The 22205-nt window shown below is 55.1% G+C and overlaps 1 protein-coding gene across 4 annotated transcripts in view; it reads left to right on the top strand.

Moving 5' to 3' along the window:
* Positions 1 to 22205, top strand: part of TMEM266 (transmembrane protein 266) — a 119792-nt gene that overhangs the window by 71144 nt on the left and 26443 nt on the right. For 3 of the 4 annotated variants that reach the window (XM_032417985.1, XM_032417986.1, XM_032417987.1), the window contains 4 exons: positions 2417 to 2490; positions 13655 to 13711; positions 14842 to 14980; positions 18798 to 18913. In XM_032417985.1, the coding sequence (XP_032273876.1) occupies positions 2417 to 2490; positions 13655 to 13711; positions 14842 to 14980; positions 18798 to 18913 (386 nt within the window). The remainder of the gene's footprint in view (positions 1 to 2416; positions 2491 to 13654; positions 13712 to 14841; positions 14981 to 18797; positions 18914 to 22205) is intronic. The other variant, XM_032417988.1, reaches the window with a different exon arrangement.

Below are 22205 nucleotides of genomic sequence, written 5' to 3'. Positions count from 1 at the left end.
ATTTGGAGAAGTTAGAGACTTTCCCTAGGTAAGGGACTTCAGGCCACCAGGCCATTCAGTGGTCCAGCCAGTTTCCTTCCCACCATAGGTCTCTTGGTGTTCGTTCTAGTCTTATGTTTATGGGAGCCTGATGCACATGGCAGTCGATGGCTTGTCCCGCTACCTCTTCTGTCCTTCTGGATGTGCTGTGGTAATGTGGCCGTCGGGGCAGGGGCACTTCCTGCCCCTGCCCCTTGCAGACCCCTATTTAGTGCACCAGTGGGGAGAGCCAGGAGTCTTCACCCTTGGCTTTGGGTGAGTGAGTGTTTTGTGGTAGAGCTCCTGGATCCCCGTATTTCCCCGATTCAGGAAGTGGATTATTCAAGTGCAAATAAAAAAGAGATGAAATTATTGGCCTCCAAGATTCTGCCATTGGCAAAATCTAGGACAATAGATCCAGCCACCTCCAAACCCATTAAGTTGTCCTCGACTTGTTTTCTCAAATGCCCTCAGTTCTTTTACTGGAGCCTCTGTTTTCAGGGTCCATCACAGCTCCTTCCATACCCTATGAGCCTTCCCTGCTCCCTAAGAGAGAATGACAGGGAGTACAGAATTGCTTTTGTCTGATAAGTCTCGTTGGGTTTTGTGCAGCTGGTGGCCCCTTGGTTCCAATCAAAGGGTCTTCCAGCATAAAGTGACCAGCACTGGTTTTACACTCAACCTGTCTTCAATTAAACCATGTTGTATACTTTCCCTCCCACTCATCCATATGTCTGCTTTTTATGAGGCCTTGGCCATAACAGAGTCTTTCTTTCCCTGTCTTAGGTTATACTTGGGGCCCTCGGCTGCTCAGGTTGTGACAAGGCATTGAGTAGAACTGAGAACCTGGCCGACACTGGAATTTTGCTTAAAATTAAGTATCCAGGAGATTGATTTTGGTGGGAGATCCAATAGCAGCTCATAAAAGGCATCTTAAATTCCATAAAATGCACAATCAGAGATTTATTGCTCTTCTAAAGCAAACCATAAAAAAAGGCACAGGAATTCATTTGAGAAATAATGGGGAGAAATTTTATGTTTTCAGAATCATCTGGAGGTCTTTTCAGAGTTACACAGGCCTCAGACTCTCACTTCCCACCAGTCCTCATGTGGCCTGGGATGGAAAGAATCCACGTGCCTCCAGGCCTCATCCTCTAAGGGGGTCACGTTGGCCCAATGCCAGGGGACCCTGAGGTCTCCCACCTGGAACCTGGTATTGCAGCCTCCCCCTCCCCCCTGCCACCCCGGACATGCTCCAGGACTGGGTTTCTGCCCACCCCCAGGGTTCACTGATCTCAGCGCTTTGGGGAGTCTGTGGGTTCTTGTCTTTCAGGCCAGCCTTCCCCACCGAGGCCCTGGTTATTCTCCTTGAGCCCCTAGGGCTGCATGCTAAGCAGGCCTGGCCCAAGCCCAGGAGAGAGGCAGCGTAGGTGTGTTTTCAGCAGCATGCCTGCACCCTGTTTTGGCCCCGCCCACCGCCCTGTGGTATCCCTTTCAGGACTGCCTTCTGGGGAGCATCCCCGTCCATCCATTCTCCATCAGAGCCCACCTGACCCTTACCTGGGCCCCAGCACCCTGCTTTTGACCTCACTACCTGATAAACTATGCCCTGCTTAGGCTCGGGGGCTGGTCATGGCTCCCGTATTTTAAAAGGGTCTTTCAGAGAGAGCGCCTTCACTCCAGGGATTGTCTGATAGAAGGTGGGGTGGGAGCTTTCAGGGGCTCACGGCTCTCCCCACTTGCACTCTGGAGTCTGGAGGGCGAATGGAGCAACTTGGAAGGATAGCAGACCCTGGCTGCTTGTGCTTCCCCGTTCAGGAGGTGACATGCCCCGTACCAGGCCTGGCTTCACCCTCGTCCCCCAAACATCCTCGCCGACATGGCCATCTCTACACTCAGAGTTTTCACAATGAAAAGTCAAAGTTAGCTTGTCTTGAATCCCATTAACAGTGACCGGAGCTTTGGGTGTGAATTGTGGTAGGGGTTTCTGAAAGCTCATCTAGACTTGACTGAAGCTGCCTACCCTACTCTGAAAGCCACAAAGGTCTTCATAAGCCCCGCTCTGGAGGGCTCCTTTCTGGGAGCATGGCTATAGCTCCCAAGCCCACCAAGGCCGATGGGACTGAGCTAGAATTCTGGGAGGCAGCTGATGGGGGAGACAGAGATGGCCTCTGAGAGGAAGGAACAGCACCACTGGCCCTCCGTCCTCCCACCACCTCCACCACAGACACCATTTTAAGCTGCCCTTGATGTTCTCTGGCCTGATTCTGTCCCGATCTAAATGTTCACATGAGCAGGCCCCGGGCTCCCAGAGGTCGACCTCCATGCTCTGAAGGCCGTCTACCAACGCACCTAACTCCTTGCTCCTAAAATTGGCCCATTATTGTGTTCGTTGCAGTTTCCAGCGCATTCCAATTTGCCGGCATAATTCACTGGATCAGTCTGGTCATTCTTTCTGTGTTCTTCTCAGAGGTAGGTAAAGACTTGGGCCCTGTGACCTCTTTAGGGCAACTCCTGCCCTGGGGAGACCAAGCTCTGTTCCCTAAACATTTATCAGTGTCCCGCCCTCTGCTGGCCCTCAAGGCTGCAAAGAGGGGGAGACAAGTCAGGGGCTGGGCTCTGGGCCAGGAGGGGCCACTGCAGGAGCAGCTGCCGATGCCTCCAGGGAGGCCTGGGCCCCAGCACATGACCCCTGCGTGGAATCCCAGAGGATGAGCAGGTATCGTCCGAGTAAGGGGTGGGCGATGACATGTGTAAAGGTGAGACTGAGTAGGACGTGGCTGAGGGAGAGCGAAAGGTCATGCATCCGGTAAGGAGCAGGCAGGAGGCTGGGCCGATGCCCAGGGGGCCTGCAGGTGGAAAGAGTGGCTCGGAAGTTGCCCCTTGGGGCTCAGGCATGCAGAGGGCAGAGAGGATGGAGTCGTAGGCCTGGGCAGTGGACTTGAGCAGGGGCTGCAGGACCGTGGGGTCTGGCTAGGCCGAGTACAAGCAGAGGGGCATATGAATGGAGTGGTGAAATCAGGGATCATGGACACCCTTTACCATTGCTCGAGCCAGTCAATGAAGCCCAAGTCGGGATCTCCGTGTGTGAGGTAAGAGGGAAAAAGCTCCTGGGGACTCCTGGGCCACTGGGTTTTAGTGCCAGCTAGTTGCCCAGTGTGAGACTGAACTGTGTGGGCAACCAGGATCCCAGCACCTTGCTCTCTGCCTTTACACAGGGGTGAGTGACCCTTGTTTTGAGCACATGAAATTGACTTGGGACTGCTGCAGGCAGGGTTTGCCAGGGTGGCTGGGAAGGTTGGGCTTTATCTTGTGAGCAGTGGCGAGTCATTGAAGGATGGGAGAATTTCATGTGGAAATCCAGTTCTTCCCAACAGAGCAAAAGACTAGCCTAAGTCAGCTGGTCACTGTCCCTCTCCAGCCATGTGCCCTACCTCCACTGCCACAGGCCCACATCAGCTCATGCAGAGGCCCCAGTGGGGCCTTTCAGCGGGGTCAGCAAGCATGGGGAGAATGGCAGAAAAAAAGCCTGTTGGGAAGATGCATGCACATGTACATGCGTGTGTGCGTGCACACGCACACGCACACACACACACACACATGCAGTTCACATCAGTTGAGTGCGGGCACAGGGGGCTCTGGATCCCAGAGCACAGCAGTGCCTTGAAGGGAAGAAGGATGCTCATGAGTGAAGGTATGGAAGTACAGAATATTTGGAGACATGATCAGGAAACCCAAAGAGTTAAGAGTCCCAAGGTCCCCTTGTGGGCCAGCTCTGGCCCCATATAATGGCCCCCTCACTATCCTTCAAAGATCAGTCCAGAATTCTGAGTCTGGATATGGGGTGTGGTAGGGCTGGGCGGCAGGCATTCCAAGCACAGAACATTCCCTTCCCAGGCCTGACTCCTGCAGCCCACGGAGTTGGCAGGCAAACCTGGGCCTGAAGCTCCGGCTGTGGGGGCAGACCCCAACCAGCTTGCTGAGACCATTGCCCTGGAGGTGACTCAGCAGCCCCTCAACAGTGCCTGCTTCCCAGACTACTGCTCCTTGGAGGGTCTTGCCCTCCCCAGCTCCCTCGCCTCCACTCCCCATGATCCCGTCCCACAAACACATGGGCTATGTGTGGCCAGATGTCTCCTTGATGCAAACCTTGGAAAATGTGTCATGTGTCTGTGACTGCCAACAAAAATGTTTAATCAGTTGCTGTGGTTCTTCCCTCTATCCCTCTGCTTTGGTTTTATTGGCTTTGCAGAATTTATTACCCAGCATGAATTTGGCATTCCCCTCCTGTCACTGCCAGAGACAAGCCACCTGAGACAGACAAGCCCCTGTGCAGACACACACCCAGAGCGGGAGGGGCTGGGGCTTCCCTCCGGCTCAGCAAGTGTTGGGGGGGGATGACTGTGCCCCTGACCTTGGCCTTGTTGAAGACCAAAGACCAGTTTGTGTGGAGCCATAACGGGGTAGTATCAGAGGGCTAATGGGGGCGTCACGGGGCACCCTGCCCTGCATGAACACAGGGGCTGCTGCACGGTAATCTCAGGATGAGGCAGCCCAACTCATGAGCCTGAGTTTTCACGTGTCGTGGAGTGCCTGAAGAACCAAGCATCAGAAGGGGCTAGAACAGCCTCAGAGAGTTACCCCCACCCCTGTTCCCCAGAGGGCTTGGAGTTGTGTGAGGGTGTTTGTGCTCCTCAGTGACTGGGGCACCTCTAGTGAGAAGGGCCAGGGGAGCCAAACGTCCCTCAGCAGTGCATTCAGTACTGAAAATGCTGGTAGTGGCCTTTTTCAAACTCTACAGACAAGGAGAGCAGCCTGGGGTTACCTGGCCAATTCTGGCCAAAACTGGGCCCAGGCCTCAGGGCTCCTAATCTGGGCTGTCACCCCTGCATCCCTCTGTGGCACTGGTGCCAGCAGGTTGTGAGGGAACCGAGGATCTGGGGGAAGGGCCAGGGCCAGGAGCCGAGAAAGAAGAGATCCAGCCCTGCAGAGCGTCTGACCCCTGAGCTAGCGCGACCGGCACGCCCGCCTCGTCTAGTATGAAGTGAATGTCACCCCTTTAAGGCTGGCCCCGTTTTCCTCAGGAAATACGTAGAGACGTGGCTATAGGCCGAGGTGGGGGGGTCATTCCAAGGCTCCAAGCCTGGCTGCACCGAACGAGTGGGTGTTCATTCCCAGATTCTACAAAGGTTTGACCCAAAGGGCTCCTCATGCTGTGGTACCTCTTGACTAGTCCTGAGCAGTATCCTGGCCCTTGTCTCAAGCTTTAGGGCAACCCAGAATGTGGGTGTGACATCTTTTTTTTTTTTTTTTTTTTAAAGATTTTATTTATTTATTTGACACAGAGAGAGAGAGAGGAATCACAAGCAGGCAGAGTGGCAGGGAGCGGCAGAGGGAGAAGCAGGCTTCCCGCGGAGCAGGGAGCCCGATGTGGGACTCGATCCCAGGACTCTGGGATCGTGACCTGAGCCGAAGGCAGACGCTTAACGACTGAGCCACCCAGGCGCCCCTGGGTGTGACATCTTATAAGTTGGGAAACTGAGGCCTGGAGAGGAGTGGAAAGCTACCCAGGGTCTGCAAGAATGACAGGTGGGACCAGAAGGAGGCTCCACCCCATCCTTTGCCCCTTTCAGTGCTCTAAGGGCTGCTTCAAGGCAGATGGGTCACCCTGTGCTGTGCGGGCCCCAGAGGACACATCTAGACCCACAGAGAAGGGTGAGGCTGCTCTGGGCTCAGTTTGAGGACATCTATTCAAACAGGCTGTGCTACTTGCCTGAGATGCTTCTCAAAGTGGTGAGAGTGGGTATCCCCTCAGTCAAGCAGGCTATGCGGGGTCCCTGTAGGGGCCCAAGGTGAAAGCAGGTGCCCTCGAAGTTTCCTGGGCCCTGGTAGTCATTGTGCTTCCAGATGGCTCTGTAGCACCCAAGAACGAGCAGAGCTTTTGGAGTCCGGATGGAGAATTGTACAAATGCTGTTTGCAAAGCACAGGCAACCCCACCCTTGGCTGGTCCGCTTACAGCCAGGGAGCCCAGCTGCTTCTCCTCCTGAGACTGTACAGCTTGGGGCCTGGCCAGCCTGGGCCACCCTGCAGCAGGGTTCTTGCGCAGGCCAGGAGGGGCTGGCCCTGTCCCCTAATGCTGGGCGTGGGGGGATTTGGATCGGCCCCACTCTTTTCCTGGAAGAGGAGAAAGCTGACGCATGGCTGGCCCTCTAGATCCGAGCCTCAGGGCGGTGGTGGTAGCTGCAGCTTCCTCCTCCTCCTATTACTTTATTGAGGTGAAATTTGCATGACATAACTCTTTTAAACTATGCCATCCAGTGGCATTTAGTGCATACAGTGCTGTACGTCACCTCTTTCGAGTGCCAAAGCGTTTTCCTCCCTCTCAGAGGAGGCCCAAACCCATGGTGCAGTCACTCCCCATTGCCCCTTGACCCAACCCCTCCCGACCCCTGATCTGCTTCCTGTGTCTGTGAACTTAACTAGTTAGTCTGGGTATTTCACACAAACAGCATCACACCATATGTGATCTTTTGCATCAACGTAACATTTTCGAGTTTCCCCAGGTTGTTGCATGGGTTAGTGAGTCATTCCTTGTTATGCCTGAATACAATTCCATTGGATGGACAGGCCACATGTTGTTTTTCCACCTGTCAGCTGATCAGGGCTTCTCACCATCACTGTGAGGGCCACCTCCTCTCCAACACGGCCTCTCGGTCCCGAGGGAGCCTGGCCTGCTGGCTTACCTGTGCCATGTGCCCGGAGAAGGCCATTGCCAAACCAAACTGAGCCAGCGCCGCCTCTCCAAATCAGCAGCCACCCCAAGACTCTGTACTCGTGAGGGGGGCCCTCTCCCACCTGCTGCTTCCTCCCAGGGGTGAGCCCCAGTCATCACACAGAAGGCAAGAGGGTGGTGCTGTGCTTTACGCTCTGAGAGATGACACATCTGCGCCCCTCGGTGTCTGATGAGGACTCAGCAAGCGGGAGCCAGTTTGGCCCCGGAGGTGCAGGATGCCCTGGGGCAAGTCACCACGCTCTCTGCGCCTTGGCGTCCTCCTCTTTGACCTGAGGGAATTGGACCTGTCCTAGGGGCTGGGCTGCCTTCTTGACCCCCCCCTAAGGTGGAGCATGCTCACACTTCGGGGAGAGGATGTATTCCCTGTCTCCCTTTCCACGTTTCAGAGAGGTGGAGGGAAATCGGGGCTCCAGACCTGCCTTACCCCCAGCTGAGAGAGCCCCTGCACATCCTGTCCCTTCTGACTTCACTCTTCCCATCCATCATGTGAACAGCGGCTGCCCCACCACCTCGCAGGGAAAGCCTGATAGGATTATGAAAGTGCCCTAAAAAGACTGAAGAGGAAGAAATGGGTAAGAGCCCAGAGCACTGGACTTCTCGAGGGATCAGGCTTGATTCAGAAGGTCCATTGCTGCCGTCCCCAGCCCGTGCCACGTGCCCCCCTGGGGCCGGCCCTAGAGCAAGCCTGCCGTGACTCCTTGCTGCTTTTCCACCACTGCCAGGAGCCCTTCGTCTTTGCACGCCTTAGCCAGGTGCCCAGGGTGCTGCACAGAGATAAAAATCGGGTGCCACTGCACAGGCCTGGCTTCAGGGTGTGTGTGGTCAGCTGGGAAGCAGCCAAGCAAACGTGAGAGCTGAAGTGCAAGCTTAAGGCAGTCATGGAAGCAATCTGCCTGCAGACGTGTGAGCTTCCAGGTGGGTGAGCTGGAAGGACCTCAGGCAGCGGTCACAGAATGCACAGGGGACAGAGGTGGGAGCCAGCACCATGTGTCTGGTCGTCCACTATGGCAGGGGAGGTGGTGAGACTTCGGGGGAACCCCGGCAAGACCAGGTCACAAAGGCCCCTAATGTCTTGCTCAGGAGTTGGGGTCTTGATCCGAACCCAGTGGGGAGCCCCCGGAGGCCTCTAAGCAGAAGAGGGGTCTGATGAAATTGGCTCTTTAGAGAAATCACCCTGACAGCCAGGTCTGGAGGAAGGGGGAAGACTGGAATTTGGAGACCATTTAGGAGGCATGGCTGAGCTATGTGAGGTTAACGGTTTGAACCGGAAAGTGGAAGGGAGATGGAGAAAGGGACAAGCGGGAAAGAGATTAAAGGCTACACTGATCATCACTGGTGCCCAGGGGTTGGAGGGAGCACGGCAGTGGAGAAGACAAGCCAAAGAGGCAATAGTGATGGGGTTTGCCAAGCCAGAGCTGCTGTAGGAGGAAGTTTCTAAGCCAGACACATGGACTTAGGGGGCTTCCAGGTATCGGTGGGAATTGCAGCCAAGGGTATGATCGTCCAGGGATGAGGGGAGGGAGAAGAGAAGAAACTGGAGTCCTGGGAAACACTGTCGGTATGGACAGGTGAATGCAAAGGTGTGGCCAGGGAAGTGGGAGGAGTACCCAGAGCCACTGGTACCCTGGAGACAGAAGGGGGGTTCCTTGAAGAGGGGGGAAGTGCCCAGTGCACCACACGCCGCCACACTAACATAAATCGCAGGACATTCTCCATGAGACCTGACAACAGGGGGTCGTCGGTAACCAAGGTGTGAGCGGTTCCACCACTGTGGTGGGGCTCATGGCAGATTGCAGTGGTTTAAGTGGAGACGCATCCTCCAAACCTCCACCTGGGAGAAGGGAGACAGCAGTGGCCAAAGGGAGACATGGGGTCAGTGAGGGATGTTTTAGAATGGAGGAAATTGAGAAGGTTCTTGGGCTGAGAGGAAGTTCTGGAACTCAACTTTGCATAACTTGTGTTATCTCAGGCTTGCTTCCTGACCCGAGGGCTGGCACAGAACGCACACACTCAACATTTAAGGGACTGACATTCGGTCGTGTTGTCCACTACCTCATGCTCTACCCTACGGACCTCTTACCCATTCTTTTAAGGTAGCTGGGAACCTCCTGCCAAAATGAAGCCAGCACCAGGGAGAGCGGAGCCAGTTTGCCTGGGAGCCCAGTCCCCCCGAGGTATCGGAGGTGTTGGCTACTGTGACTGGTCAGGAGGTTCACGTGTCGACCCCTAGGGAAGACACCAGCCTCCTGGGGAGGAGGCAGTCTCTGGCTCACTGCTAGATGCCCATGGATTTTGAGGGTGTAGGGATGGAGGAGTGAAGGGGAGGCTGGTCCCTCTGCTCCTGTTTTATCAACACCTAAGCCTAGGAGGCGCTATTGTGCTCCACCCATCACCCCCAATCTGCACCTGTTACCCAGAAAGCCTTTCTTCTGCGCACCAATTCAAGACTGCTTTCAGCCCTGTTAAGGGTTCCTCACATTTCTTTCTTCTTCCTTGTGGCTGGATCCTGGATTCCATGTCTTCCTCTTGCTGCTCTCATTTAACCCAGGGATGGGGGGGATTTGGAGTCAGCAGCTATCTTGGCAGAGAAAACTCGCCCAAGAGTAGATGTGCTTCTTGAAGAAGTGCTTGGGGTCAGCCCCCAGCCACCTAGTGCACACCGTGGGTAGTATTCCCTAGGCCAGCCTGCAGCCTCCTCCCCCTCCCCCACCCTGCCCAGCTGCAGTGTTGCGGGGGCACAGGCCTAGGCGTGTGCAGCTCCCTTCTCCCCCGCTGATGGGGCCTGGCTTCGGGGATGGCTCTGCAGGGAGCAAGGGTGCCAGCCCCCATTCTGCTCACCAAGCAGCCAGGGGACCTCCCTCTGCCTGGAAACGGGGTACCTTTTAAAAATTTGCATAGAGGCATCTTATAGACTAGCAGGTGCTTCTGCCTGTATCCCCCAAGGTTCCCAAGCCCTAGAAGCTCATCCGACCCCATTCCAGGGAGAGAAGGTGGGGCCTTCTCAGGAGGGACAGGAGGCCTTGCTGCCACCTGACTAAGACAGGGCCTGAAGCAGATGCAAGGGTCTCACTCTTCCCTCCTGCTGCCTAAAACCTAAATCCCTTCTCCGGGGAGAGGGGAGAGGAGTCCTTCCAGAAAGCAGGGCTTCCTGAGGGAAAAGATGAGGGTACCTGAGGTGGGAATGAAGAGGGGCCTGAGGACCAAAGGGTTTACCTGTTTCTCCCTGAGCCTGTTTTTGCACCTGCAAGACGGCGTGGGAGCTGGGCTTATAGTAAACACATGATGCTGTCATTGAGGTTTCGATAAGACTTTGGCCTATCCCATGTGTCAGAGCATCCTTATCTCTTGAAGGCAAGGCTGGAATGAAGGGGGCTGAAAACCCTCAGTCCCAGGTGGGAAAGAGGCAGCTGGAGCTGAGGATTTCAGTTCCCTTGGACCCTTGCTCAAAGCCCTTTGCAACTCTTGGGGGCAGGATTGCAGGAGGAGGGGCCTAGGGGTGGGAATGAGTGATAAAACACCCCCTCCTCATTGCCCTGCTCTTGTCTTCCCCGTGGAGCTTCGTAGCAGCCCGGTGAGGTGGGCAGCATGGGGCGCGAGTCCACCTTCATCCTAGCCGTTGGCACATGCTTAGTAAGGGAGAGAGCCAGAAAGAGGATCCGACTTTTGACTGCTGCTATAATTCTCCTCCCTGTTGCATCTGGGCATGCAGCCTCCCTGTTTTCACTTGGGGCATGTCACTTGATAAATCCCTCTGGTTTCCGGTGGGTACCCTAGGGAAGTTTGTGGAAAAGGCATATTCCTGGGCCCTGCCCCCAGAGATTCTGATATCTGGACCTCCAGGCCAGCCCAGGAATCTGCAGCTGAGACAGATCCCCAGATGTTGCTGACGCAGGGGGTCCTTGCCTGCATGTTGAGAAACACAGCCATCCCTGGATGAGTCAGCCCGTGGCAGGGCAGTGTGGCCAGGTGCCTGTCTCTGCGGACAGGAGAGCTTGGCAAAGGACGCCGCAGGGGAGGGCCACCAGGTGGGGTGTCTTGGAGCTGGCTTCTCGTTCTAGCTCTGACTCGGACTTGGAGCAGCTGTCTCAGGCCACCATTTCCCCCTCTGGTGGGAGGCTGGACCAGGAGGTGTTTCCACAGCTCTCTCCACAGCTGCCTTTGGCTGTTCTGTTTCCATGGGCCGGGTTAGGAAGGAAAGGCTCCCCCAGAGGAGGGTGACCTGAGCCGGGCCTCAGAGGACGGATCCTGGGTGGGTGGGCCAGCAGGGAGGGAGGCAGGGAGCCCCGTGCCCCAGCCGCACGGCTTGTTTCTGTGGTACTGCTTCAGTCCTCCAGCCGCTCCACTTCCATCGCTTCCCGGAGCCCAGAGGTGGGCGCGCGCTGCCTGCTGCTGGCTCCTCCCCTCGCGGGGGTTGCTGGCTGCGGCTCATGCCTGGCCGGCTCCCTTCCTCATCCCCCAGCCCCACATCCCCTGGGCTGCTGCCTTGCTTATAAAGAAGCGGTAAGATTCCTTTTATAGGAGGTTCCTAGAGGAGTCAACCTCAGAAACAGAAAGTAGAACGGTGCTGGCAGGGGCGGGGGACGGGGAGTTCGTGTCTAGTGAGTACGATGGAAAACTTCTGGAGACGGATGGTGGTGACAGTTGCGTGACAGTGTGAATGTACTTAATGCCACAGTACACTGTTAGAAATGGCTAAAATGGTAAAATTTGTGTTACGTGTATTTTACCACAATCTTAAAAGAGGACAAGGGAGAAGGAGAAGCAGCAGGAGAAATCCTCTTTGGACCAGGCCCTGTTCCCCTCTGTCCTGGCCTGCACTTTTTGCTTTGGGAGCCTCACAACTGGGAATTTGGAGTGGATGTGGCTGGTGTGACATTTCAGAGGTGACAAAGACCAAATTTCAATGTCAGTACAGTTAGATGGATTGAACAGCAACCAGAGAAACCAGGCCCATGGTGGTTACACTGCTTGAGTATACCATGCAGAACGTCTGGGTCCAAAGGCCAGCTCACCATCCAATGCCTGAGTGACCTGGGCCGCTTCCTTAATCTCTGTGAGCTTCAGCTTCCCTCTCTGCAAAACAAGAACCACATGTGAGGAGGGCTGGCCCAGGGCCCGGCACTTATTGGTATACAGTAAATGGCAAAGGTTAGTTTCATAAAGAATTGGAAAATTCACATCATTTAACCCATCTCTCTGGCAGAGGGGAAATTGAGGCCCAGAGAAGGGATCTGACTTGCCTAAGGCCACACAACAAGTCCATTACTGAGCTGTGACCTCAGGATATCTTGGACCTCAACCCAGATTTCTGTCCACCCACTTGGAGCCATCCTGCAGTTAAGCACGGGTCCCCTACCCGGGAGATCAGGAAGCCATGTGAGAATGGACATCAGGCTGTCACATGACCCTCTCGGTTGTCAAAGATGCCACCAGCATCCCACCTACTCATTCCTTCATGAAAACAGGATAGTCTTTTATAAGGAGGAGGTGAATTTTATCAGCCAAGCCTATTTGTGGTTTAAGTGTGGGTGGAGATCCATGGGCTTTCGGCAGCTTTGTTGAGTTCACATGCTGGCCCTGTACTGTAGCACGTGGGAGAAGAGACACCGTCTGGTGTGAATTACTGTGAACTAGTCATCTTGGTTTAAGGAAGGGCCTCCAGACAAATGTACCAGCGTGTAAGTATTCTCTTTGGAGGGAGATGTATGTAGCCTTGATGAGGAAACCTGGCCTGAAGGCAGCAGCATTGGAATGAATTACTAGGGGTTTTAAGGAATTAGTCATTCACACGTGCATTTGTTCATTCACTCAAACCTCACAAGCATTCCGTGTCTACTCTATGTCAGGGATTAGGGGTAATGGAGAGAAATCCGTGTCTCTGAGCCTTGACTGGGGCATCAGGGAGGTAATCACCACAAGGTATGATGAAGTGCCACAGAGAGTGACTGATGTTCCAAGTTCTACAGGAACACCAAGGAAAGAGGCACTGAGCCCAGGGGATGTGGGAGAACTTCACGGAGGTGACATCTGAGCAGAGGCCAGAAGGACAGGAAGGCCTTTTCCAGGTAGAGAAAGGAGAGGGCACTGCTGCTTAGCACACAGGCCACGCTGCTCTAAAAGAAAACAGAAAACACAAGGGCTTCAACAAGGCAGGGTCCATTTCGCTCTCATGGAAGGACAGATGGGGTGAACAGTTCAGGCAGATGTGGTGGTGTGGGGCTGCTGGGGACCCAGAATGCCTCCACCTTGTTGCCCAGCCCGCCCTACCTGAGGATGGCTCACCACCATACCTGCACATTCTAGTCTTTGGGAAGAGGGAATGAGGAGAAGGAGCCTAATACCTTCCACGGCTGGGAAATCTCAGCTGTAGCTGGGTGACCATGCTAATTATCCAGTTATTCTCTAAGAAAGAAGAGATGGGGTGGGGAGAGGTGTGAACAGACAGTCTGCCACATGCAAAGGCAAGGCAAAAGAGGAAAGAGCTTACATGTTTGTAGATTTGTGGCATAGACAGGAGGGCAGGAGATGACTCTGGAGAGGGAGATGGGCCTGAGTGTTTTTTCAAAGGATAGGAGTATATTCTGTATGTCCTGGGAGCCCTGCAGGGTGTTGGGGTGCAGGGGCAGGTTTGCACAGATCGTGACACAAACCAGGAGCTGAGGCAGAGTGTGGTAGAGAGAGCATGTGGGCTGAGAAACAGCGGATGGTGAAGATGTTTTCCGTTACTGAACAAGGATGCAGAGCCCCGATTCTGAGCTCCAGAATCTTCTCTGCTGGGGGGAGGGAGCGGCAGGGGCTGGAGAGCAGTAACTATAATCTCTTCTCTCATTTCCTCTCCTCAGACTGTTCTGCGGATTGTGGTGCTTGGGATCTGGGATTATATTGAAAACAAAATAGAGGTAAAGGCCAGTGTCCACCCCCACCCCCCATGCTGGCCATCCTGGGAGCTGGAAAATGTCCCTCCGGGTGGGAGCATCAAAAAGGCCTGCTCCTTCCACACTGGATGCAGGAGTTTCTGCAGCTGTGTTGTTGGGGTTGGGGGGAGGGGGCAGGCAGACGCAGAAAGTTCCTGGCAAAGGGACGGTCTAAAAATTCTCCTCAAAATTCAGCAAGATTTAAAAAGTTTTTCTTGAATCATTTGGAAAAGCTTTGAAATGTGTCTTAAAACAAATGAGTCCACTCTAAAATGGCCCAGTGGTTAGAGAGCTGGGCCGGAAACCATCTAGGCACTTCTCAGCTTTGTTTCAGCAGAGCATCCAGCTGCTCTGCTTCGTGTAGAAGGGCCTGGTGCAGTGAGTGGGGATGAGGGGCCGAGGAAGCCTGGCTGTCGCTAGGAATTTTGTGCACTTAGGACAAGGCAAGGCGGTCAGTGTCTGCTGTCCATTCCTTCCTCGCCCACCCCCCACCCCACATCCACATGGTAGCATCTTTGGGCCTAATGCTAACGGAGGCCTGGCCCATAGAAGTCTAGATGAACCCAAGCTTGAGCAGGTAGATAGAAGGTCAGGGCCCAAGGCTGAATCGCCCCATGCTGAATTGCCTATGCGGGCCCCCTCTTCTCCTAGCCCTGCCTCCCTGTGTGGTGAGAGACTCAGCATCAGATAGAAATGAGATGTGGGCTCTGGGCTCCTCTGCTACCCAAGGGGAAGGGTCCTGCCTTCAGCTCCCACTGCCAGTGAGGGATTCAGCAAGGCTAGAACAGGAACCCTGGGACATGGAATACAGTCCCCATCGCAGGAAGGGACGAGACGCCGGGAAAAGATGCTGGGAGCAACCCCAGGCCATCGGAACAAAGGCTGGGGATGGGCTGAGGTCACTTAAGAGGAAAGAGAGTGCTCAGGAGCATGTCTAGGAGCTAGTAGGTCGCTAAAGAGACTGAGGAGAGTCAGGAGAGACAGCCAGGGATAGGGGAGCTGATGTGGGGACAGATCTCCTGGAGAAACCGGCCAGCACCAGCTGCTTTGCCTGACCTGCTTCTGGGACATTCAGGAAGGTGGCCCAAGACACTGAAATCTAATTCCTCTCACAGGTGTTTGACGGGGCTGTGATCATCCTGTCCTTAGCCCCAATGGTGGCGTCCACCGTGGCCAATGGGCCCAGGAGCCCCTGGGATGCCATCAGCCTCATTATCATGCTCCGGATCTGGCGGGTGAAGAGGGTCATTGATGGTGAGTGGTCCAAAAAGAGTCAGCAGAGCTGGCTGGGTGGCAGGTGGCTGCTACCGAACCTGGAGCTATCAACTAAGAGAGGAGAGAGACCACGTGTTACGGGATGGGGGGAGGGATGACCCAGCCAGCCTCGGGGATTGGAGGAAGGAGACTGCTGGCTCAGGGAGACCAAGCCTGTCACTGCTCATTCCATGTCACGTGTTCGGGAACCGCACACGGTGCCCAGATGTCACATGCAAACACTTGCGCGTTCATTCCAACAGAACTATTTATTGTGTGTCCGGACGGCCAGTGCCTCGCATGAGAACTTACAGCAGGGCCTGCCATCCCAGAGCACCAGTGTTGTACATCCTGAGCGTTTGGACGCACGCCTGCCACTGACTCACCACTGGCTTTGTCCAGCTGACTGGTCAGAGGGTTGCTCCCTGGGGGGCCCATCTCCCTTCTGTGTCCAACAAGGGGTGCACCACCCAAGCCTGTCGACCCACAAACAACTCGAGAGTGTTTCCAGGGAGGTGCTGGCTTGGTCTGGGTTTTGGCTTGTTTTAGTCAGTTTCAGTGACGCATGTTCCCATCTGGGCCTCCATTCCCAGAGAGTGTCTGATCCACTCTGCTCTCTCCCTGCCTTCTACCATCAGAGGCAAAGGCCACCCTCCCCACGGGGCCACCTCATTTAGAGAGCTCTGCCCTGACCCAGATGGTTCATCTATTTCCAGAAAGTGGTGACAGACCCGAGTGTGTCTCCCACCCCACCCCACCCCCCCACAGGAAGGGACGCCTGGGTGAGAGAAGACTGGAGACCTCGTCCCCGAAGAACAGGTCAGGGAACTAGAATGGGGTGGCCTGGGGATGGGGAAGATGGAGGAGCCAACTCCAGGTTCCAGAGGGTGGTCCTTGGACCTCGCAGGGCATGACAGGGAGGCCCACCTCACCTCAGCCAGACTAGGCACAGAGCCACTGCAGATGGGCTGGTCTGCCTCTCTAGGAGGTGAGCTCCTGCGGGAGTGTGGGCAGCCTGAGCCAGGTGGTCGCGTGGAGGGGCAAGGCCCGACAAGGAGGTTGTACAAATGATGATTCCCAAGCTATTTTTAAGTAGCAAAACCCTTTCTTCTGCAAAATCTTATGCAGCTCTCCAGTGTGAAAGATAGACTAAAAGTGGAGCGTTTTGGTTGACTCGGAGTGGGGGGCCAGAGCCCACTTCCTTGCCTCTCTTCTCCAGGGGGCATCTCTAAGGACCTTCTGAGCCTCTAGAGCAGGTTCAAACCACTGGGATACACTGTTAAGACTATAGGCTGTATAGTATATAGACTCTAAGGTCACTCCGGCCCTGAATTTGGGTTGCAAATGTCGGAAATCGTGGCTATGAGAATACCCCAACAGCATTTGCCAGGCAGTGGGGGGAGGGTATGAGGCAGGAAGGACAGCCTCTGGGGTCTCTCATCCCCTGGCAGGGCACCCTCTCCCTTTTCCCTGCCCGTACATCCCACCCAGTTAGCTCTGTTGGGTGTGATGTCTTGTCAGGGAGCTAGCTCCTAATCCAGAATCTTCATCAAACTGGAATGTGACTGATCCAACTTTGGAAGGCCCAAACTGGGAAGGCGCTGAGAGGTCATCTAGTCCATTCCTGTCATTTGACAGATGGGGAAACTGAGGCTAAGAGGGATAAGGGTCACACAGCAAAGCAGGCTGTGAGCCCGAAGCGGAGCTCAGGCCCACTGGCAACCACCAGTGTGCTCTTTGTCTGTTCACTCACCCCCATCTGCTCAGGGCGCTGTCCTTGGCTCCATTCACGAGAACATCCTTTCCCTGCAGAACAAGAACAGCGCCTTCTGGCTCTTCTCTGCCGGCCCTGAACAGCTGGACACCCTCACACTGATGGATCTGACAGCCCATTGTGAATGCTCTTCCCAGCTGCTCCCCCTTTTTCCTGACACAGCAGGCGTGGCTGTGCCACTGGGAGCCTCAGGATAGGGATGTGCTGTGTGGATGTGGGGGTGTTAATTTGCTTCTCTCACCCTGGGTGTGAACTGGCTTCAGCAGAGATCTGAGGAGGCAGAAGCCGCTGGGGCCAGCCTCTGGAACCTGGAGACAGGTCTGCGGGACGAGTGAACTGCCCTCCAGTTGAGAAGCAAACAGGAGAATTCTGCTTTCTCTGCTCTGCATGATCCCTGCGGCAGCCAGAGAACACCTGGGGGTGGGAGACCGTGGGTGGAAAGGGACTCGAAGAATGGAGATACGGAGAGTTGTAGAATACAGCAGCAAGACAGGCGTGTGACCGAAGTTCCTGACAAGTCAGGAAGAACTGGGTTCTGTGATGTGAGAAGAGCATGAAGGCTAGAGGCCGGGGTCGGGTAGGAGTTGATACTGAGACTTCACAGAGCCCAGAGAATTGCCCAAGGGAGGGGCCTGTGGGGCTACCACTGGCTGCAAGATCCTGGGGCCCTCCAACCCGAGTCTAGGCTCTCTCCTCTGGGTCCATAGGACTGTCCATGAGTAACAGAGACCCAGAATAACAGTGACTTAAAGCAGAGGCCTCTTGCTCTCACATGGGAGTCTGCAGGTCGGCAGTCCCGGGCTGACGTGGCGCTCTCTGTAGTCGAGATTCCAGGGTCCTCCTATTTGTTGCCCTGCTGTACATTGTCTTCTTTCCAAAGTCACCCCCATGGTCCAGGATGGCTGCTGCAGGGCCAGCCATCACATCCTCATCTCAGCAACTGGGAAGAAGGAAGAAAGGAAGAAGATAAAGAGGCAAAAGGAAAGCCCCAGCTGCCCTTTCTCTTTAGACATCTTTATTGAGATATAGTTCACACACCATGGAACACCCATTTATAGTGCACAGTTCAGTGGCTCTTAGTATATTCCTAGAGTCATGCAAATATCACCAAAACCTAAGCTTAGAGCCTTTTCACCACTTCAAAAAGAAAGCCCGTACCCATTAGCGGTCACTCCACATGACCCTCCCAGCCCTAGGCAGCCGCTAACCTACTTCCTGTGTCGGTAGGTTTGCCTCTTCTGGACATTTCCTATAAACGGGACCATAGGATACGTGTCCTGTTGTGTCTGCCTTCTTTCACTGAGCAAAAGCGTCTTCAGGGTTCATCCGTGTGTAGCATGTGTCAGAGCTTCATTGCCTTTTATTGTTGCGTCGTGCTCCTCTGTATGGATGGACCACATGTTCTTTATCCACCCATCTGTTGCCGGACATTTAGTTTGTTTCCACTTTTGGCTTCTGTGAACATCCATGTCCAAGCTTTTGTGTGGAGGTATGTTTTCGTTTCTCTGAAGTGCCTAGGCATGGACTCGCCAAGCCCTGTGGTCACTCTGTCTTAGCCATCTCAGGAACTGCCCAGCTGTTTTCCAGAGCAGCTGCCCCATGTTACTTTCCCACCAGCAGTGAGTGAGGGTTCCAGTATTTCCGCTTCCTCATCTGCCAGCTCCCGGAAGCTGCTGCATGACGCCTGCCCTTGCCTGCCAGTGTCCGGACTGTGGCCTCCCGGCTGCCCACAGCCACGCAGGAGACTCAAAAATCCAGCCCTTGCTCCAGGCAGCTGTGCACACGGCCAGAATGAAGGGTGCTGTCACTAGGGCAAAGGAGGAAAACGGATCTCTCGGTCACCGCGGGTTAGGGTTCTAGCCCTCTTAGACTGTCTGGGTGCTGTGGGGGTGCCTAGCATCCCCCCAACCCCCGCACTCCCTGGCTCCTCTAGGAACTGCTCCCGGACTTGAACCTGCAGCTGGCTGGCTGCTGGGACCGGCCCCTCCCCTGCCTGAGCCCCGCTACTGCCAAGTTCTTCACGGAGCTGTCTCTGTCTTCCAGCTTACATCCTGCCGGTGAAGGTGGAGATGGAGATGGTCATCCAGCAGTACGAGAAGGCCAAGGTCATCCAAGATGAGCAGCTGGAGAGACTGACGCAGATCTGTCAGGAGCAAGGGGTAACACCCTGCCACTTCCGGTTCTGTTCAGGGCCCAGGGTCCCAGTGGTGCCCATAAAGCCACAGGAGGCCAGAACTGCAGGGCCCCCCAAGGACACATGGGGAACCTAAGGCCCAGAGAGTGGGAAACCAGTCTCTTAAGGTCACTCCTGCTCAGCCTAGCCAGGCCTGGGCTCGGCACCGACTCCCAGGTCGGGGTGCTTTTTCTTTGTACCACAGTGACCAGTCAGCTCTCCAGCCTGAGCCAGCCGAGTCACCGACTCAGTTCATCAGATTCTTCTCGACACAGTGGTCTCTAGAGCAGGGGACAACTTCGGTCTGCAGAGGTTGCTGGGCAACACTGTGGGCCAGTCACCACCCAGAACCCCCAGACACCCCCAAAGAGGTGTTAACAGTTCTCTGTGCTTCCCAGGAGCTGTGGGGAAGACAGAGAGGTGACAGGCCCCGTGAGGCTATGCTCAGCAGAGCCAAGGGGGCGGGCAGCTGGGTCCTGCAGCAAGGCTACAAAGCTCTATAGAAACACAGCCTCCAGGGAATGAATGATCTGGTACCCGGTATGCAAGGTGAGAATGCCATAGAGGGGACCAGCTAGCAAGGTGGTAGAAAGTGTGGAGGAGAATAGACGAACTGACATATATGGTCATTCTGGCCTCTCCGTTGCATTCTGGGGAAACAACAGGGCCACTGCCCTTTGCTCTATGAGCCACATAAGCTATGCCCCCCACCCTTAGTCCCCAGGGCCAGTCCAGGCATAGTATGCCCCAGCTACTTATCCCGTGTGGGGCTCAGCACTCTGGCTTGCAGTGCAGTGGGGCTGGACACCCGTCGGTCCCTCCCCCTGCCCCACTGCCAAGCACCTGGGCACTCCCCATGGGGTCTGAGGGCCACACACGTCTGCCTAGCTTGTCAACGTCATACCTCCTTCATCTCGTACATAAACACTCTGACCGAGTCAGATGGAGTCACCTGCCCTTCTGACAAGCCCGTGCCATCCCATCCCTTCGTTCTGCTTGTGCTGTGCCCCTTGCCTGAACCCTTGCCAGCCCTGCCTAACTAATTTGTGTGCAGCCTGCAAGTCCTGGCTTTTCCACTAAACACAGCACTCCCCTCCCTCAGCAGTCGCTGCTCCCTTACCCTCCAGCCCTGCTGTGGGCCTCCACAGAGCACTGGGCACTCGCTGCCACGGGCTCTGGTTATCTGCACGCGGGACTGCTTCTCCCGCTGAATGGGATGCTTCCCCAGGGCAGGCCTCATCTGACTCACATTTGCCTGCAGCCCAGCGCCCGTTCGTGGTGGGTCTCCTGGCTCCTCCACCCCAACCTCTCCTAGCTGGAGGAAGAGCTGGAGGGAGTGGGAAACCTGTGGAGTATCAGCACAAATTAATCCCTAGAAATGTCCCACAGGAACAGGCACACAGAGTCTTCAAAATCATCTCCTTGGAATGTCTGTCAGGGAGCCAGATCTTTTTATCTACTTTGGGAACACCATGGCCTTTCATTTCAGCACAACATGCTTATGAGTGACAAGAGGGGACATCAGGGGACACAGCCCTCAGGAGCGCATCATCCGTGGGATCCTGGGTGTGGGGCAGTCTTTACAGGATTGTGGACCTGGGAAGACCAGTGTTCTAGTTCCAAAGTGGCTGGCATCAGCTTCATTCTCCCCCGTGCATCTGGTCCACCAGCACCATCCCAACCTGTGCTGGGCACTGGGGGCACTGCCGTGGAGAGGATTTGGCCCCTACCCCCAGGAGGCTCTGGGTGACTCGAGTCTGGCAGGCCCATAAATAAACAGGGGCAGTCTGGTGCATGCATGTTTCAGCAGGGACATGTCTGGGGTTCTGCACACCAGGGCTCGGGGGCAGGGGAGTGGATGGGTTTCTAGAGGAGCCGACGTTGGGCAGGGCCACTTGGAGAAGGGTGCCTGGCAGAGGGGACAGGTGAGGCATTAGAGTGGGTGTCGTACCAGGGGAGCTCAAGGCCATTCAGGGTATGAGCAGAGAGAGGAGGTAGGAGGATCTGGAGGCAGGCTTGGGAAAGGCCTACGTGGCTGACCTGGGAATTTGGGCTCCACCCTGTAGGGAAGGGGGAGGCCTGGGGGTATTAGAAGCAGGGGTGGGAGGTCTGCTCAGGTTGGAGTTTTTGATGGATCTCTCTGGCAGCTGTTGGAGGCAGGATGGGCGAGGGCAAGGAATGGAGATAGCCTGGGTTGAGAGGCTGTTGCAACCACCCAGGGGAGAGAGGCCTAGGTTTGGGGCAGACAGGTCTAGAGGAAGAGGGGAGAGGACAGATCTGGGTGTCATCCAGGACCTGGCTGGAGCTTGGCCAGGCAGCTCTCAGTCTACTGTCTAATAGGAAAATGAACACCACGGGGCTGCATTTGGCCACGTGACAGACACCAACAGGGTGCCACATCTGCCCTTCATAAACTCTCACACAGCCTCCCAGCCCGGCAGAGAACAAGCTAACCCTACCGCATGCCCCACAGTAACAGCGTATGGGCCACGGGGCTGAGAGAAAACCCTAATGGCAACCCCACCCCCAGTACTTTCCATCAGGAACCCCCGTCCTGAGCCCACAGAGACCCCACATGTGGCCTCCTTCCCAGGGGTCCTGGCCAGAGGGAGACTCTCTTGGATTCTGCACAGGAAAGAGCTAATAAATAAAGACAGATTCCCTCTAGGTAGTGACATCTGGAAAAGAGATGAACAGAAACAAACCATTTTAATTTAAAAAACACCTGAAGCCTGTCATCTTAGTTGAGACAGCAAAAAGGGCCAGCTGGGCTGGAATCCCAGCGGGCCACAGGGAAGGCGGGAGGGGCCGGTAAGAGCAGAGAAACCAGGACTGCTGCTCTCCCAAAGCTGAGTGATGCCCACTCCACAGGGTGGGGCACGTGGACGCCTCATTTTCAGCTCTATTTTAGGACCAGGTTTGAGACTTGACTGGGTCACAAATATCCTTAAAAAAAAATGAGAGTGCCGGCTCATTACACATCAGGGATGGCCAAATGCTTTGAGAGAGTAGTGTCTAGAATGGTTAAGAATAGACTTTAGGGACAGACCTGAGTGCAAAGCCAGCCTGGCCACTTATGGGCCTTGTGGCTTTGGTCACTGAGGGGACTGCGTGGCCCTTGATTTTTCTAATCTGAAAAAGAGGAATGGTAATAAAATCCTTGAAGGATGGTTGTGAGATGGTGTAGCCTAAAGCCTGACCCATGATGAATGGTGACTATGCGAGCCCATCCCCTCTCCCCCACATAGACCCATTTATTTTATAGATAAGATGACAGA

This window comes from Phoca vitulina, unplaced genomic scaffold (genome assembly GCF_004348235.1).
Source record: "Phoca vitulina isolate PV1807 unplaced genomic scaffold, GSC_HSeal_1.0 scaffold20, whole genome shotgun sequence".
Taxonomy (NCBI): domain Eukaryota; kingdom Metazoa; phylum Chordata; class Mammalia; order Carnivora; family Phocidae; genus Phoca; species Phoca vitulina.
The sequence above is the reverse complement of the archived record's forward strand: the minus strand, read 5'-3'. Positions and strand labels throughout refer to the sequence as shown.